Here is a 17,319-nt window from a genome sequence, read left to right on the forward strand (position 1 = left end):
GCAAACTTAAGTTGTAAAATATACTTAAATTTTTTTATTAAAAAAGCTTAAAATGATGAAAATAGATTTCAGTATACTCAGCAATATTTATAATTACTCTTTTTTTTTTTTTTTTGAGAAGTAGTCTCGTTCTGTCACCCAGGCTAGTGGCAACCTCTGCCTTTCAGGTTCTAGCAATTCTCATGCCTTGGCCTCCCAAGTAGCTGGGATTACAGGCATTTGCCACCACACCCGGCTAATTTTTGTATTTTTAGTGGAGACGGGGTTTACACTATGTTGGCCAGGCTGGTCTCAAACTCCTGGCCTCAAGTGATCTACCCACCTCGGCCTCCCAAAGTGCTGCGATTACAGGTGTGAGCCACCATGCCTGGCCAATATTTATAATCATTTTTAATGATTAATCTAGTTCGTACCAGATTATGAAAAAATTCAGAACACTCCTAATAGTGAACTATACACAGTGGGTGTCAGTAAATATTTTTTGAATTCATTTCAAGAATGAAATAATTTTCTTACATTTCCGGTTAGAGGATTCTTAGGTTTGCTTGACCAAGTTGCACAAGATCGTATTGATTGTGGATTCCTCTTCTTGGAAATTTTTATGAAACCATGATTTATGCTTTGAAGATGCTTAATTTGTCAGCTTATCACTCCCTTTGCCAATTTGAGTAGTTAATTTGTCTTGATCCACTTTCATTTACCACTGTCAGCCAAGAGAAAATTAAACCTTATCTGAAGACAAGCACTGGAAGTTATATTTCCAGGTATCTTTTCTTGAAAGCTGGCATGAAGCTTGCAGTAAAAAGCTAAATGTAAAAAATACTATTACAGCTATCTTCATTATCCATAATATCAGTATCATTGTAGAAGGACTGCTTAATACTTTGCCTCTGGAGTTCCTTTATTTCTTCATCTTTAGTAATCTTTCCCCCACTCCTCCTCAGCTGTAGAAAATCACAGTCACATTCTAGACCTATTCATCTTGAGAAACTGTGCAACCTTCACATCCCATTACAGACTTCCCATTCTTGAACAATTTCTCCTATCTTCCTAACTCACTTGCTTTAAATATTAATTTAAAAATGCTCAACCTCATTATGACTTATAAACCATTGAGCCTATTAATTTCTCACAATCTTGTTGGACTTCATATTTGTCCATCTTGAACTTAGATTTTTATAAGTACCCTCAGTTCTTATATCTCCCCTTCCCTCCCTGTTACTCATTTGGTAACAGCTCAGATGGTTTAGCTCAGTTACGCATTTTATTTATAACCTGCACTTGCAGAGGCAAATATTGCTGGAGAAATTTACACAAGGAAGTTGGTTTCACTTTAAGTTCATAAGCACAAACTTCCACTGCCAGTCCAACAAATGTGTCCCTAAGTTTGCTTTCCCATGCTTCGTGACAACTGTTACCCATTTTCCTCTGATTCTCGAACCTTCTGTAACCCTTTCCCTACTACTGTCAGCTAAATTTGCCTTATATTTTCTTGAGACCAGAGATGGGAAGGCTTTAGATGGGAATTATCTTCCCTTTATACTAGCAAATCTGTAAACAGTTTTGGATCAGCACTCATTGCCTTTCTTTTGTCCTGCTGTTAGAATGAAGAATTTCCCCCTTCACATCAAATGTGAGTTCTCCACTACTTGCTCTAGAACTTTCTTCCCTTTTTCATGGTCATTGGTCCTCTATTTCAGTTCTTAGATTTTAATGTACATAAAAATCACCTGGTGTATTAGTCCATTTTCTTCTTATAACAGAATACCTGGGCCGGGCACAGTGGCTCACACCTGTAATCCCAGCACTTTGGGAGGCCGAGGCAGGTGGGAGGTCAGGAGTTCAAGAGCAGCCTGGCCAGTATGGCGAAACCCTGTCTCTACTAAAAATACAAAAATTAGCTGCACATGGTGGCGGATGCCTGTAATCCCAGCTACTCGGGAGGCTGAGGCAGGAGAATCACTTGAACCTGAGAGGCGGAGGTTGGCAGTGAGCCGAGATTGTGCCAGTGCACTCCAGCCTGGATGACAGTGAGATCCTCTCAAAAAAAAAAAATAATAATAACAATAACAGAATACCTGAAACTGGGTGATTTATAATGAAAAGGAATTTATTTCTTATAGCTATGGAGGCTAAGAAATCCCAGGTGAAGAGGCCACTAGTGAGAGCCTTCTTGCTAAGTGGGGGCTCTGCAGAGTCCTGAGGCAGCACAGGGAATCACATGTTTGAGCATGTTAGCTCAGCTCTGTCTTCCCCGTCTTATAAAGCTGCTAGCGATAGCCCGTTGATCCATTGATCTGTGAATTGGGTCGGCTCTCATAAGCCAGTCACCTCTTAAAGGTCCCACCTTTCAGTACTGCCACAGTGGAGATTAAGTTTCTACATGAATTTCAGAGGGGGGCAAATATTCAAACCATAAGAACCTGGGAACGTGTTAAAATGGCTGATCTGAATGGAGGTGTCTAGGGTGAAGCAGGAGAGTCTGCATTTCTAACAAGCTCCAGGTGATACTAATGCTGCTTGTCTGGGACCACACTGTTATTTGTTCACTCCCACATCGTCTGACTCTTGAAGCTCCCTATTGGATCATTCTCGTAAGAATACAGATTTGGGCCAGATGTGGTGGCTCAAGCCTGTAATCCCAGCACTTTGGGAGGCCAGGGCAGGCGGATCAGCTGAGGTAGACAATTCAAGACTAGCCTGGCCAACATGGTGAAACCCCGTTCTACTGAAAATGTAGTAATAATTAGCTGGGTATGGTGGTGGGTACCTGTAATCCCAGCTACTTGGGAGGCTAAGGCAGGAGAATTGCTTGAACCTGGGAGGCAGAGGTTGCTGTGGGCCAAGGTGGTGCCATTGTACTTCAGCCTGGGTGACAGAGCGAGACTCCATCTCAAACCAAACAAACAAGCAAAAAAAGAATACAGACTTGGAGGCTGGGTGCAGCAACTCATGCCTCTAATCCCAGCACTTTGGGAGGCTGAGGCGGGTGAATCATCTCAGGTCAGGAGTCCAAGACCAGCCTGACCAACATGATGAAACTCTGTCTCTACTAAAAATACAGAAATTAGCTGGGCGTGGTGATGCGCACCTGTAGTCCCAGCTACTCAGGAGGCTGAGACAGGAGAACTGCTTGAACCTGGGAGGTGGAAGTTGCAGTGACTTGAGATTGCACCACTGCACTCCAGCCTGGGCAACACAGCAAGACTCCATCTCAAAAAAAACAAAACCAGACTTGCTCTAGTGTCTTCCATCCTAAGAAACAAAACTTCCCCATCCAAATACAAGCCTATTTCTCCATACAACAGAATCTCTCGAGTTGTTTGCTGTTTCTTTAGCCTACTTTTATCTCTCTCCCATACCCATTCCTACCCTGAAGTTGTTCCTGAGTTGGTCAAAAAGGCAAATCTAATCAATAATTTTCTGTCCTTAATTTAAACTCAATTTTTACTTCTAAAGCTTGAACCACCTTTTTGAAGTTTCAGTGGAAAACCCAAGGTGTTTACCAAGCCCTCCTCTACTTGGTAGAATTTGAACACCAAACTCTGCCTCCCCTGTGGCGGCAATTTCTTTGGCTTCTCAGCAGTTGTCTTCTCCCTGCATTTCTTAAAATCTTTCCTACACATGCCCAGTCTAGGGCTCAGCCAAGAGTTGAGGGAAATTTATATGCAGATTTTAGGCCTCACCCATTACCCTTCCTACAATATTCCTCCTCAATATCCAGCTACTCTGGCAGTGCCAGATTTCTCCCTTGATTCCTCCTGCCAACTAGACTACAGTTTTCTCCTTGAGTTATGGTCACAGTGTACTGTTGAATTGAGGGTAAGGCCATATAAACATGGATTTCACTCAGTGTGTTTCTTTCTTTTTCAAAGTTGAATTCTTTCTTGCTTCTACTTGCTCTTGGTTGCTCACCAGTACCTCCAACAGATGCTTTATATATTTTGTCCAGAGTTTATAATTGCTCTCTGCAGGGCTTAGTGTGATGCATACTATTCTACTATTACCAGAACCAGAATTCTAAAAGTATCTTTTTGTAGTGCAGCTTGGATCAGGCCATTCTTTTGCTCAAAACTCTTCAGTGCTTCACTTTACCCTTAAAATAAAATGTAAAATTTATCATGGCCTGCAAGGTACCACCTAATCTGACCCTGTGTACTCCATGCTAGGCTCATGGCCACTGTTCCCCTTTCTCACTTACTTGACTTCATTCCTGCTATATGCCCTTTCTCACCTCTGAACCATTGAACCTCGTGTTTCCTATTCCGGGGCAGCTCAGCTGGGAGCTGGCTTAGTGCTTCTGCATGGCTTAGTGCTTCTGCTCTCCATCAGCTTGGATAGCACTTTTTCCTGACAACCTTATCTAAATGAAGTGCCTCTATCAACCCTTGTTTTCTATACTCTAACACTCTACCTTTTTTCTTTCATAGCACTTTTCAGACTAATTACTTTTTTAATCATTTAATTTTTTAAAATCCGTCTTCCTAACTAGAATAGTCTATGTGAGGACAGGTACAATGAACTTTTTATTTCTAGTGCCTACGATGACCTTCTTTCTTCTTTTCAGTTTTAGTGTCTAGACTAGCACAGTGTTTGACAAAGAGATTATATTTAATAAACATTAACTAAATTAATAAAGAGAAGAGATAGTTAAAGCCTTTGAATTAAGCTAGGCACTTTAGAACTTTGGAAATCTACACAAAATTAAGGAAATCACTTACTTAGGAATGTTCATCCCCTTTATTGCAGTCATATCCATCTTATTCCATTTTCAAATTCGGTTTAAAACAATTTGATTCAACCTGAACTGCAGTGTATTTTTTCCCTTGATCCATTCTACTAGCCTCAGCATTATTTTTTATTCTCGCATTATGACTTCACCCTTACCTCTCAGATTTAGTATATGTTTTCTCCTTCTGGCTCTTGTTTTGGCTCATCCTAACCCAGTTGCCTTTTTTCCTGGATAATGCATCCACAAGTATAAAAAAACCTACCAAAGAAAAATGGCAATAACATGGCTAAAATCATTATCAACATAGTGGCTAAAATGAATTTAAACTTAATAAAGCAAAATCACAGAAGACAAGATTATATTGGGTGATTGAATCATGCAGAGGTACACAAAAATCATGAATATATTTAACCTTATATTGTTTGGCTCTACCTCTGTTTCAGATCTCATTTTGTGACTTCTTTGGGTTCACTATGTCATTCTGTTACTTAAACACGCAAGCATTTTTACTATCACAGGGCTTTTGCTTATGTTTTTCATTCTCTCTCTGGAATGCTGTTTTCTCTACTTTTTCCATAACCAACTTGTTCTCTTTAAGATCTCAGCTTAAAGTTACTTCTTAAAGAAATTGTCTTAGTCTGTTTGGGTTGCTATAACAAAATGCCTTAGTCTGGGTAATTTATAAACAACAGAAATCCATTGCTCGTAGTTCTGAAAGCTGGGAATTCCCAGATCAAGGTGCCAGCAGATTCAGTTTTTGGTGAGGACTTGCTCTCTGCTTCAGAATGCCTGCTTCTTGTTGTGTCCTCACATGGCCAAAAGGCCACTGTGCTCCTTCAACCCCCTTTATAAAGGAACCAACCCCATCCATACACAAGGGCAGAGTCTCATGACTTAATCATGCCCCAAAAGGCTCCACCTCTTAATATTAACACATTGGGGATTAAGTTTCAAATATGAACTCTGGGGGCAAACATTTAGACCAAAGCAAAGGCCTTGTCTGATATAACCATCTTTTCTAAAACAGGTCTTCCTGCTCTCATTATTTTCTACTCACATTTTAATTTATTTATAGCATTTACAAATGGTTTTCCTATCTCCCCTGCTTCATGAGGACAGGAATCATCTTGGCTTTGTACTCCATTGTATACCTAGCCTCTTAATACAGTATCTGGCACATAACTGACATTCAGTAGATATCTGTTGAATGTGCGAATAAATGAGTGAATGGTGGTTTAAAATGTTAATTTGTGACCACTTTGCTTTTTGGACAGAATCAGATAAAAAACCTCTTTAAAAATGAAGATATTTCCTCAGTAGGGAAAAAAATAAAAACAAGGATATTTCCAAACTGGCAGATCAATTACGACTACCTGACAATGAATTAGAAAGTGTTTGTTTTTTAACTGAAAGGGAATGAGGCTGGATGTGGTGGCTCATGCCTGTAATCCCACCACTTTGGGAGGCTGAGGCAGGTGGATTGCTTGAGTCCAAGAGTTTAAGACCAATCTGGGGAACAAGGTGAAATCCTGTCTCTACCAAAAACAAAACAAAACAAAACAAAAAACAAAAATTAGCCAAGCATGGTGGTGCATGCCTGTGGTCCCAGCTATTCAAGAGGCCGAGACAGGAGGATTGCTTGAGCCCAGGAGGCAAAGGTTGTAGTAAGCCAAGATCACGCCACTGTACTTCAGCCTGGCTGACAGATTGAGACTGTCTCTCTAAAAAAGTTGGGAGTGGAGGGTGTGGGGAATGAAAATACTACAAAACAAATCAATAGAAAACATTATAAACTTTACCAGGATTTGGTCCCGTTTTCCTCTCCTCCCCCAATTGGTAAAGAGACCAAAATGCTTAAAGATACATGGGTGTTATAAAACTGCTTTGTAACACTGTATATTACCATGATGGAAAATATGGGGCTGGGCATGGTGGCTCACGCCTGTAATCCCAGCACTTTGGGAGGCCGAGGCAGGCGGATCACCTGAGGTCAGGAGTTCGAGACCAGCCTGGTCAACATTGTGAAACCCCATCTCTACTAAAAATATTTTTTAAATTAGCTGGGTGTGACGGTGGGCACCTGTAATCCCAGTTACTCGGGAGGTTGAGGCAAGAGAATTGCTTGAACCCAGGAGACGGAGGTTGCAGTGAACTGACACGGTGCCACTGCACTCCAGCCTGGGCAACAGAGTGAGACTCCGTCTCAAAAAAAAAAAGAAGAAGAAAATATGAATGATTTTGTTAACATGTCAGACTAAAACTACAACTCTTCCTGTTAGGAACACCTAAACATGCTTGATAAATATAATTAGAAAAGTTTATACTGCAGAGTTGAGTTTAAAGGAAGAAAAGGGAATTCTCAGGTGCCAGAAACAAAGTGGGGACTGAAAGTTTGGTGGCTAATGGCATTAATATTTTCTACAGTGCCATAATTAATAAATTTGCACTTTTATTGATTGTTACTAGAGTGACCTTAAAATCATTAACTCAAAATCCAAAATAAAGTCTTCTCAAGATATAATTTATGCACCATGTACTTTTTTTTTTTTTTAACTGTTTTTGGATTATGGACTGCGTGAATAATCTGATGAGAGAGAGAAATTAAGCTCTCTCCCCAAAAAGTTTTCATATGCAAACATTTTGCATGTGTTTTAACTGTGGCATTATGACTGCCCTAAACTCCCCCATGATCATGGACATGTCAGAAATCACACCTTAAGAACTTGATTGACAGTGTTATTTATTGATAATAACAACATTAACTTTAGGGAAAATAACTTTCATTTGCTAGTTCTAAAATCAATTGTAAACTTTTTACTTGATGTTATTTTGCTTCCTAAGCATTAAAACTGACATTACCGAGTACCTTTTTTTCCCTAGCACCCCAACCAGTTTCTGACATATAGTATCTGCTCAACAACTATTTGATAAATTAATGAATTCTAGATTATCAAATAAGTGCCCATAAACAATTTTTTTGTGGTTGTGAAGCTGCAATTTTCTTTGTTTGAGTGAGACTGATATTTGACATCAGGGCTCTGATTATAGGCATCTTAATGTGTGTTATTTTATTGTTATATTTGAAATAAATTTTAAAAAATACAAATTCAAACTGATATTTTTATATTTTAAGGTAAATGAACATTTGAAAGACATAATGGAACAAGAACAAAAACTGAAAGAACATCACACAGTTGAAGCTCCAGGAGGTCAAAAGGTATATATTTCAAACACAAAAGGTGCCTTTATGAGACTGTATATATGTTCACATATTTGTATTATTTTGGGAAATGTTAATAGTTGTGTTTATTAAATTATTTTTTAGTGGTGTTAACTGTACCCTAGAAAGCCATGCTGTAAACACTAAGTAAAGAGAAGTACAAAGTGAAGGTTATTTGGATGATGGTATTTGTAAAAAAATGTATTAATGACTAGAACTCAGTTCTGAGGTTCTTTTGTCAAAAATAGCAGTTTGCCTTTCTTTGGTAAAATGTATAAAACAACAAGAAAACAATTTTAAATGTTCAGCCTTTATAATGACTTGCAGCAAGACCAACATTTGCCAACATTTAAAACAATATTCCCAGAATTTCACTGGGCGTGATGGCTCACCTATAATACCAGCACTTTGGGAGGCCGAGGCAGGCGGATCATGAGGTCAGGAGTTCGAAACCAGCCTGACCAACATGATGAACCCTGTCTCTACTAAAAATACAAAAATTAGCTGGGCATGGTGGCGTACACCTGTAATCTCAGCCACTCAGGAGGCCGAGGCAGGAGAATCGCTTAAACCCAGGAGGCGGAGTTTGCAGTGAGCCGAGATCATGCCACTGCACTCCAACCTGGGCAACAGAGCGAGACTCCATCTCAAAATATATATATATATTCAAAATGTACAGTATGGTTATTCTGTGAAGAAAGAGGAAACATTAACATGGATTTATTCTTTTAAAACTCTCAGTCTTTTAGAGTTTTCTTCTCTGATTTAGTTGTATGTTTGTCATATGCTAAGACCACAAGTATATTTTCTGTGGTATAGTATATCTTATGTCTTTTAAAATGTATTGTAATTGGAACCTTTTAAACATGTTGTATAGTATTAGAATTGAGGTATAATAAATTGTAATAATTCAGAAACCTTATTCTCCATTTGGATTACAGTTTCTTCATTATTACACAGTATTTCTATTATTTTGAGCTTATTCTTATTCCATTAGTCACTGATCTCTCCGTAAAAAGAGAAAGAAAAAAGGAAGGAAAAGGGAAGCTATTCTGTCTCTTATCAACTTCAATAGAAAAATCTTGTGGAGGACCATATACAATTTTGTCTGATTTTGATGTTTTGGGATCACAATGCTTTCCCCCATCTGGTTTACTGACTGGCTCCTGAAAATACGATTTGTGCTTAATCCTTCATCCTAACTCTGTTGAGGTCCTTTCCCCTAAAGGTAGATTGGAAAGGAATTCTCCTTTTTTCCCATCACCCCAGATTATGTTTCATTTCCCTGCTGCCAGCCAATTTCTGTCCTTGTCTCCTCCCTGTTACGTCCCACAGTCTTTTCTTGTCAGCTTCCTTCCCTTTCTCTTTTTCTTATCATAGGAGCTGAAACTTCTGCCTTGCAGATACATATAATCCTGCCCCTCAATTTTGCTCCTGGCTTTTATCAGTAATAAGGTTGAGGTGGCATCATTCTGAGTTATAACACTAATGAAATTTCTCTGTAGAAATCTTCTGTATTATATATAATGGTTAAATTCTGTAGTATTGCATATACATTTTGAACCAAATGGGGATTTTATATGATGACAGAGGGCCCAGCAAACATTTTTTTAATGAAAAAAAAATGCCATTTGTATTTCAAATAACCAAGTAAAGTGATCTTGGAGAAAAACTGTTTGGAATCTAGACAGTATTGTATTACATGGCTTTTACTTTTTCACAGCACTCCATGCAGTTGCACATATTAACTGTACAACTAGTATCTGTTGAATGAGTGACTGAGTGAATAAATGATTGTGCAATTAATTTTTAAATATTTGATTAGTATACATTTTTAGTTTAGCATATACATAGCATTTACCCCTTCATTTTCAAATGAATTTTATCCTTTTTCTCCCATTGTTTTTGAAAATTGAATCTTTGTGAAAATAAGAGTTAATTTAACATATCTTACTGTAGGTTCAGGTGTTGTCATTATGAAGAAACACACTATCACAGAATAAACTAGGGAAAGGAATCTTGCTCTGTTACCTAACAATGGAGTTTTTGGCATTTGAACTATGTACTTGGTTTGGCTGGAAATATTATCATTCCAATCTTGGTTTTTAACTCTGTAAAAGCAAAATTCATGCTCCTTTTCTTCTTTTACAAATGAGAGAGAAGATGACTTGCTCTTTCTTATTACTATACATTTGGTAAGAAGTTGCCACTCTTTCCATCTACTTCAGTCAGCTTTTCTAGTGACGCGTACACAGGAGCCTAGCCCTGTTACCTATTGCTTGTCCAGCTCTAGACAAAGCCCATGGTATTGGATAATAACATATCTTACCTTTTGTCCTTGCCCAACTACTCTTAAGTCAGATGTCCAGTAGAATTTGTTTTATGAAATATCTTTTTTTTTTTTTTTTTTTTTTGTTGAGACGGAGTCTTGCTCTGTCGCCCAGGCTGGAGTGCAGTGGCCGGATCTCAGCTCACTGCAAGCTCCGCCTCCCGGGTTTACGCCATTCTCCTGCCTCAGCCTCCCGAGTAGCTGGGACTACAGGCGCCCACCATCTCGCCCGGCTAGTTTTTTGTATTTTTTTTTTTTAGTAGAGACGGGGTTTCACTGTGTTCGCCAGGATGGTCTCGATCTCCTGACCTCGTGATCCGCCCGTCTCGGCCTCCCAAAGTGCTGGGATTACAGGCTTGAGCCACCGCGCCCGGCCGAAATATCTTTTTATAATCATATTCTTGGTAAAATATATGCACATGTTGAAGGATACTTGTACTATAAATTATGAGGGTGGGACTGAAATGAAAGATGTCAAAGGTATTTCTTTAGGATATTAGATCCTCCAATGATGTATTTCTGATCATTGGATTGGGTGGTATCCTAAGAGAAAGGCATTTTAAATAGTGTCATGTCCTAGGAAAATGTTTTGTTTAAACAGTTTACTAAAGTTATTTTCTCTTTTTTTCCCAAGTTGCTTGTTTTGCTTCTAATACTTCTTTTGACTGTAAAATAGTGTGCCCAATTAAATTTGAATGCCAGAGAAACAACAAATAACTTTCTTAAATAAGTTGCACAGGTGTCTTGTATTGTGTGAGCATCTTGTGTATATTTGCTAAATTTGGAAGCCGTACTTGAATGATTTCTGAAGTTTATAGCCAAGATGACATTAAGTGCAACATTGATTCTCTTGAAGAGTTTATATAAAGTACTATGGTAAAATGAGTATTGCACATAAAGTCAGGCTAGTTCTGCTGCTAAATAGCTTCATGATGTTTACAAAGGCACTTGACCTCTCTGGGCCTTATTTTGTTTTGTTTTGTTTTTTTTTTTAGTAGAGACGGGGTTTCACTGTGTTCGCCAGGATGGTCTCGATCTCCTGACCTCGTGATCCGCCCGTCTCGGCCTCCCAAAGTGCTGGGATTACAGGCTTGAGCCACCGCGCCCGGCCGAAATATCTTTTTATAATCATATTCTTGGTAAAATATATGCACATGTTGAAGGATACTTGTACTATAAATTATGAGGGTGGGACTGAAATGAAAGATGTCAAAGGTATTTCTTTAGGATATTAGATCCTCCAATGATGTATTTCTGATCATTGGATTGGGTGGTATCCTAAGAGAAAGGCATTTTAAATAGTGTCATGTCCTAGGAAAATGTTTTGTTTAAACAGTTTACTAAAGTTATTTTCTCTTTTTTTCCCAAGTTGCTTGTTTTGCTTCTAATACTTCTTTTGACTGTAAAATAGTGTGCCCAATTAAATTTGAATGCCAGAGAAACAACAAATAACTTTCTTAAATAAGTTGCACAGGTGTCTTGTATTGTGTGAGCATCTTGTGTATATTTGCTAAATTTGGAAGCCGTACTTGAATGATTTCTGAAGTTTATAGCCAAGATGACATTAAGTGCAACATTGATTCTCTTGAAGAGTTTATATAAAGTACTATGGTAAAATGAGTATTGCACATAAAGTCAGGCTAGTTCTGCTGCTAAATAGCTTCATGATGTTTACAAAGGCACTTGACCTCTCTGGGCCTTATTTTGTTTTGTTTTGTTTTGTTTTTTTAATCTGTAAAAAGTAAAAGGTTGGATTAATCGGTTTCTTAATTCTGTAATTAAAAAGATGCTCAGTTTTTCCCTTCTCAATATATTAGTAAACATAAGAGAAAAAAACAAAAGGTTGGTGAAAATAGTAAATAGTTATCATAGACTTTTCTATATGTATATTACTAGTAGATTTATGCTAACTGTATGCATGAAATATCTAGGAATACCTTCTAGAAGATGTGGGACTTTAACAGGGCCTTAGTAGATTTCATGATACTAGGTCATAGGGAACAATTTAAGTAGAGACACTAAGTTGCAAGTGAAGGCACTTGTGGGAATTACTGAGTGGATGAATTTGGCAGAATCAGTTTTGAAAGAGCTATGAATTCATGCGTTTGTATTCTAATACTAACTATATAGAGAATGAAGTTTAATGTTTCTCAATTTTTTTTTTTTTTTGGAGACAGAGTCTTGCTCCGTCACTCAGGCTGGAAGGCAGAGGCATGATCTCAGCTCACTGCAACCTCAGCCTCCTGGGTTCAAGCAATTCTTGTGCTTCAGCCTCCCCAGTAGCTGGGATTACAGGCGTGCACCACCACGCCCAGCTAGTTTTTGTGTGTGTGTATTTTTAGCGGAGATGGCGTTCGCCATGTTGGCCAGGCTGGTCTTGAACTCCCGACTTGAGGTGATTGCCCGCTTTGGCTTCCCAAAGTGCTGGGATTATAGGTATGAGACACCACCGCAGCCAATGTTTCTCAAAGTATTAAAGATACATGTTTACTCAGTGTGGTATTTGCTACTTTTTAAAAAGAAATATTTGTGAGGTATTTTACAAGGGAGTAGGAAGTAGATGAAGGAATAACCTTTGGAGAAAAGACATGCACAGAACTCTTAATTGCTTTTCACTTTAAGGAGTATCTCAATATAGACTACACTTTCCCCCTGTGAGAGAGTAGGTAAATGCTTATACCTCTTTGCCTGATTACTTCAGCCCTTATGAATTTCTCCCTTGACTAAAATTCCTTAACAGTTAAAAACTATAACCCACTTTTTTCTCCCTCAAATGCTGTTTCTTCAAATAGTACTATTTGAGAGAAGGGCTCTGAAGTAAAATACATTTGGGAAATGCTGCCTAGTCTGTGCCGCTTTAAGAATGTTGCAATCCATTGTAGTACATTAAAGGCCCAGTCAAAGAGACTGTCTAGCCATTTTCCAAACATTTTTTATCTTTGAACTATTTTATGAATGACTTTTACTAGCATCCCATAGAATTAGTGTTCTTCAGTGCACAATGTAGAAAACGATAATTTGTAATCTATAATTTTGCACTTAAGTTGTCTATTTAATATGTATATGAATATATAAAACATTTAATGTTCAAATACAGCACATCATTCTCAGATACATCATTTCATTTGACTCTAAGATTTACCTTGATTTCTTTTATACCATTATTTTAGTTAAGAAACTGTGAAGACATGGCCTGCCTAAATTAGATAATTTTTTTTTTGAATCCTACCTTTAAGATTCTGTTCTATAATTATAAATCTATCCATATGTAGGCTTCCTCTTTTTTTTTTTTTTTTTTCCTTTCTGGAGACAGGGTCTCATTCTATTGCCCAGGCTGGAATAAAGTAGCGAGATCATGGCTCACTGTAGCCTCGATCTCCTGGGCTCAAGCAGTCATCCCACCTCAGCCTCCTAACTACTTGGGACTACAGGCATGTGCCACCATGCCCATGTAATTTTTTTACTTTTTGTAGAGTCAAGGTCTCACCATGTTGCCCAGGCTGGTCTCAAGCTCCTGAGCTCAAGCAATCCACCTGCCTTGGCCTCCTACAGTGCTGGCGTTACAGGCACTTTGCCTGGCCAATGTGTAGGTTTCTGTGGTCAGTGCTAAATCATTTCTTATTTTTTTTTTGAATATTTTTTATATTAATAGGGATGGGGTTTCGCCATGTTGGCCAGGCTGGTCTCAAACTCCTGGCCTCCAGTGATCCACCCACCTCGGCCTCCCGAAGTGCTGGGATTACAGGTGTAAGCTGCCACACCTGGCCGTTTCTTTTTTTTAAATCTCTAATATCAACATACCATTTCTCTTTCATAATAGTTTACTTGCCCTTACAGGAAACACAACAACCTAGGGTATGTCCCATTCTATTATTAACTCATTTAGTGTAGTTAAGAGAACTTGGCATTTTAAACATTTTTTTGAATTCAGAGATAGTACCATGGTTTTAATATTTACCTAAGAGTATGATACCCATTAGATTTCTCTTAACAGTTTTATAAATTAATAGTCTTGTGCATTTGGACACAAGACCCTATAAAGACTTGGATTGGTATAGATCTAATATAACTTTTAAAGAACTTTTATTTTATTTTGAAACAATTTCACGCTTACAAAAAGTTGCAGGAATAATAAAAAGAATTCTCTCGGCCGGGCACGGTGGCTCAAGCCTGTAATCCCAGCACTTTGGGAGGCCGAGACGGGTGGATCACGAGGTCAGGAGATCGAGACCATCCTGGCTAACACGGTGAAACCCCGTCTCTACTAAAAAATACAAAAAAAAAAAAAAAAAAAAACGAGCCGGGCAAGGTGGCGGGCGCCTATAGTCCCAGCTACTGGGGAGGCTGAGGCTGGAGAATGGCGTAAACCCGGGGGGCGGAGCTTGTAGTGAGCTGAGATCCGGCCACTGCACTCCAGCCCAGGCGACCAGGCGACAGAGCAAGACTCCGTCTCAAAAAAAAAAAAAAAAAAAAGAATTCTCTCAAACTTTATGTTCAGATTCATCAGTTTTTCAACAGTTTGCCACATTTCCTTTATCATTCTGTCTCCCTCTCTCTCGGTGTACACACACAGACACACACACACACACACACACACAAATTGTTCTAAACATTTGAAAGAAGATTGCATATATCATGTCCCTTTACCCCTTAATACTTCAATGTCTGTTTCCTAAGAACAAGGCAATTCATTTCCATAACGACAGTACAGGTAATTTAATGTCAGTATAATACTTTATCATTTATGTTCCCATTTTATCATTAATTTATTTCGTTGTCATATCCCTAGTCTTCTTTAAACTGAAGCAGTTCTTTAGCTTTTCTTTTCTTCGTGGCCTTGATATTTTTGAAGAATCAGGCCGTTTTAATAGAACATTTCTCAATTTGGCTTTTTCTAATATTTACTCATTATTAGATGAAGGTTATGCTTTTCAGGCTGGAATACTATGTAAATTGTGTCCTTATCACAATGTAATATCCAGAGGCACATGATATCCATTTACCCCTGCTAGATAATATTCATTTTGATCAGTTGGTTAAGATATTTTCTGGTTTCTTGACTGCAGGGTTACAGTAGTCCTCTTTTATCCTCAGAGGATATGTTCCAAGACCCCCAGTGCATACCTGAAACCTCGGATAGTACTGAACTCTATCTACACTATGTTTTTTCTTATACAGTAATGGGCAGGTAGCATATACAGCATGGAGTGCTGGACAGAGGTATGATTCCTTTCCCAGACTGTATGGAATAGGACAGCATGTGGTTTTATCACACTACTCAGAACAACATGCAATTTAAAACTTATGAGTTGTTTATTTCTGGAATTTTTCATTCGTATTTTCAGACAGTGACTGTGAATAACTGCAGATAGCAAAACTATGGGCAAGGGGGGACAGCTATATTATGTTTCCTTTTGTAATAGGTAATTTGAGAGGAGTTACTCTACCGCAGGAAATAGCCTGTCTTTCTTGAAAGTTTCCCCTCATCCAAGATTTAGCATTCATTGAATATATCTACCTGAATTAATTTTACTATGATGGTCACAAATTTGTAATTTTCTAACCCCTTCATTTATTCCATATTTATTACTTAGCATTCTGTTATAAGCAAGTTTGTCCTCTTCCACCCATCTACCTGTCTATATAGCATTTCCCTACTATCTGAATGAGCTAATGGATATATAATGGGTTATAATCAGTTTTTGTCCATATGTATTTACTTTTAAAATTATTACGGAGTTATTTTAGATTTACAGGAAAGTTTCAAAGATAGTACAACTTCACCCAGTTTTCTCTAATGTTAACATCTTACATAATTGGAGCCCATTTGTGAACAGTAAGAAAGTAACATTGGTACGTTATTATTGAGTACACTACAGACTTTAAATTATTTAGATTCTACTAGTTTTCCACTGATGTCCTTTTTAAATATTTGTCAGGCGTTTTGTAGTGTTCTTCAATTTGGGTTTGTCTGATGTTTCTCATGGTGAGGCTGGAGTTACAAGTTTTTTGAGAAGACTACCAGAGAGGTCATGTATCATATCATGTATTGTATCATGGGGTACATGATAAGAACATGATTTATCACTGGTGATATTAACTGTGATCCCTTGGTTAAGGTAGTGTTTGTCAGGTTTCTCCATTATAAATTTACTGGTTTTCCCTTCTTATTTTTGGAAGTGGGCCACCAACTGCATCCTGCACTCTAAAGGAGGGAAATTAAGCTCACTCCCTGAAAGGGAGAATGCCCGCATATACTATTGGGGATTCTTCTGTAAGGAAGATTTGTGTCTGCTTCCCCATTTTTTTTTAAATTTTTATTTATTTATTTTTTTTGAGACAGAGTCTTGCTCTTGTCGCCCGGGCTGGAGTGCCATAGCGCAATCTCAGCTCACTGCAAACTCCGCCTCCCGAGTTCACACCATTCTCCTTCCTCAGCCTCCCAAGTAGCTGGGACTAAGGTGCCCACCACCTCTCCCGGCTAGTTTTTTTGTATATTTAGTAGAGATGGGGTTTCACCGTGTTAGCCAGGATGGTCTCGATCTCCTGACCTCGTGATCCACCCGCCTTGGCCTCCCAAAGTGCTGGGATTACAGGCGTGAGCCACCGCGCCCGGCCCATTTATTTTTTATATTCAATCATTTATTTATATCAGTATGGACTCAGGTATACTTATCAATATTTTATACTTTGGGTTATAATCTAATACTGCATTATTTTGTTGCTCACAATTGTACAGCATCAGCCATTGAGAGCTTTTTGGGGTTGGCTTTGGTTGGTATCTCTTGGATATGCCCCAAGCCTTTTGTTTTTTGAGCACTTCCTTACTTTCTGGCACTACAGGATGCTCCAGGCTCATCTCCTTCGTTCCTTGACCTAAAATTAGCTATTTCTTTATTTTGATGCTAAAATGGTCTCAGATTTGGCCAACGGGAGTCCCTTCAGACTGACTCCTGTGCTTTTGATATGCCCCCATTCATCTGTCTCTCTCTTTTCTTTTTTCTTTTTGCCCCTCCTTACTTAATTTCTGGCTCAACA

At 38.5% G+C, this 17,319-nt stretch overlaps 1 protein-coding gene across 4 annotated transcripts in view; it reads left to right on the top strand.

The window, feature by feature from the left end:
• CAMSAP2 (calmodulin regulated spectrin associated protein family member 2) overlaps positions 1–17,319 on the top strand; it is a 120,896-nt gene that overhangs the window by 70,803 nt on the left and 32,774 nt on the right. For all 4 annotated transcript variants that reach the window (XM_033195820.1, XM_033195821.1, XM_033195823.1 and 1 more), the window contains exon 4: positions 7,866–7,949. In XM_033195820.1, the coding sequence (XP_033051711.1) occupies positions 7,866–7,949 (84 nt within the window). The remainder of the gene's footprint in view (positions 1–7,865; positions 7,950–17,319) is intronic.

This window comes from Trachypithecus francoisi, unplaced genomic scaffold (assembly GCF_009764315.1).
Source record: "Trachypithecus francoisi isolate TF-2019V2 unplaced genomic scaffold, Tfra_2.0 Lachesis_group5, whole genome shotgun sequence".
Lineage (NCBI taxonomy): Eukaryota > Metazoa > Chordata > Mammalia > Primates > Cercopithecidae > Trachypithecus > Trachypithecus francoisi.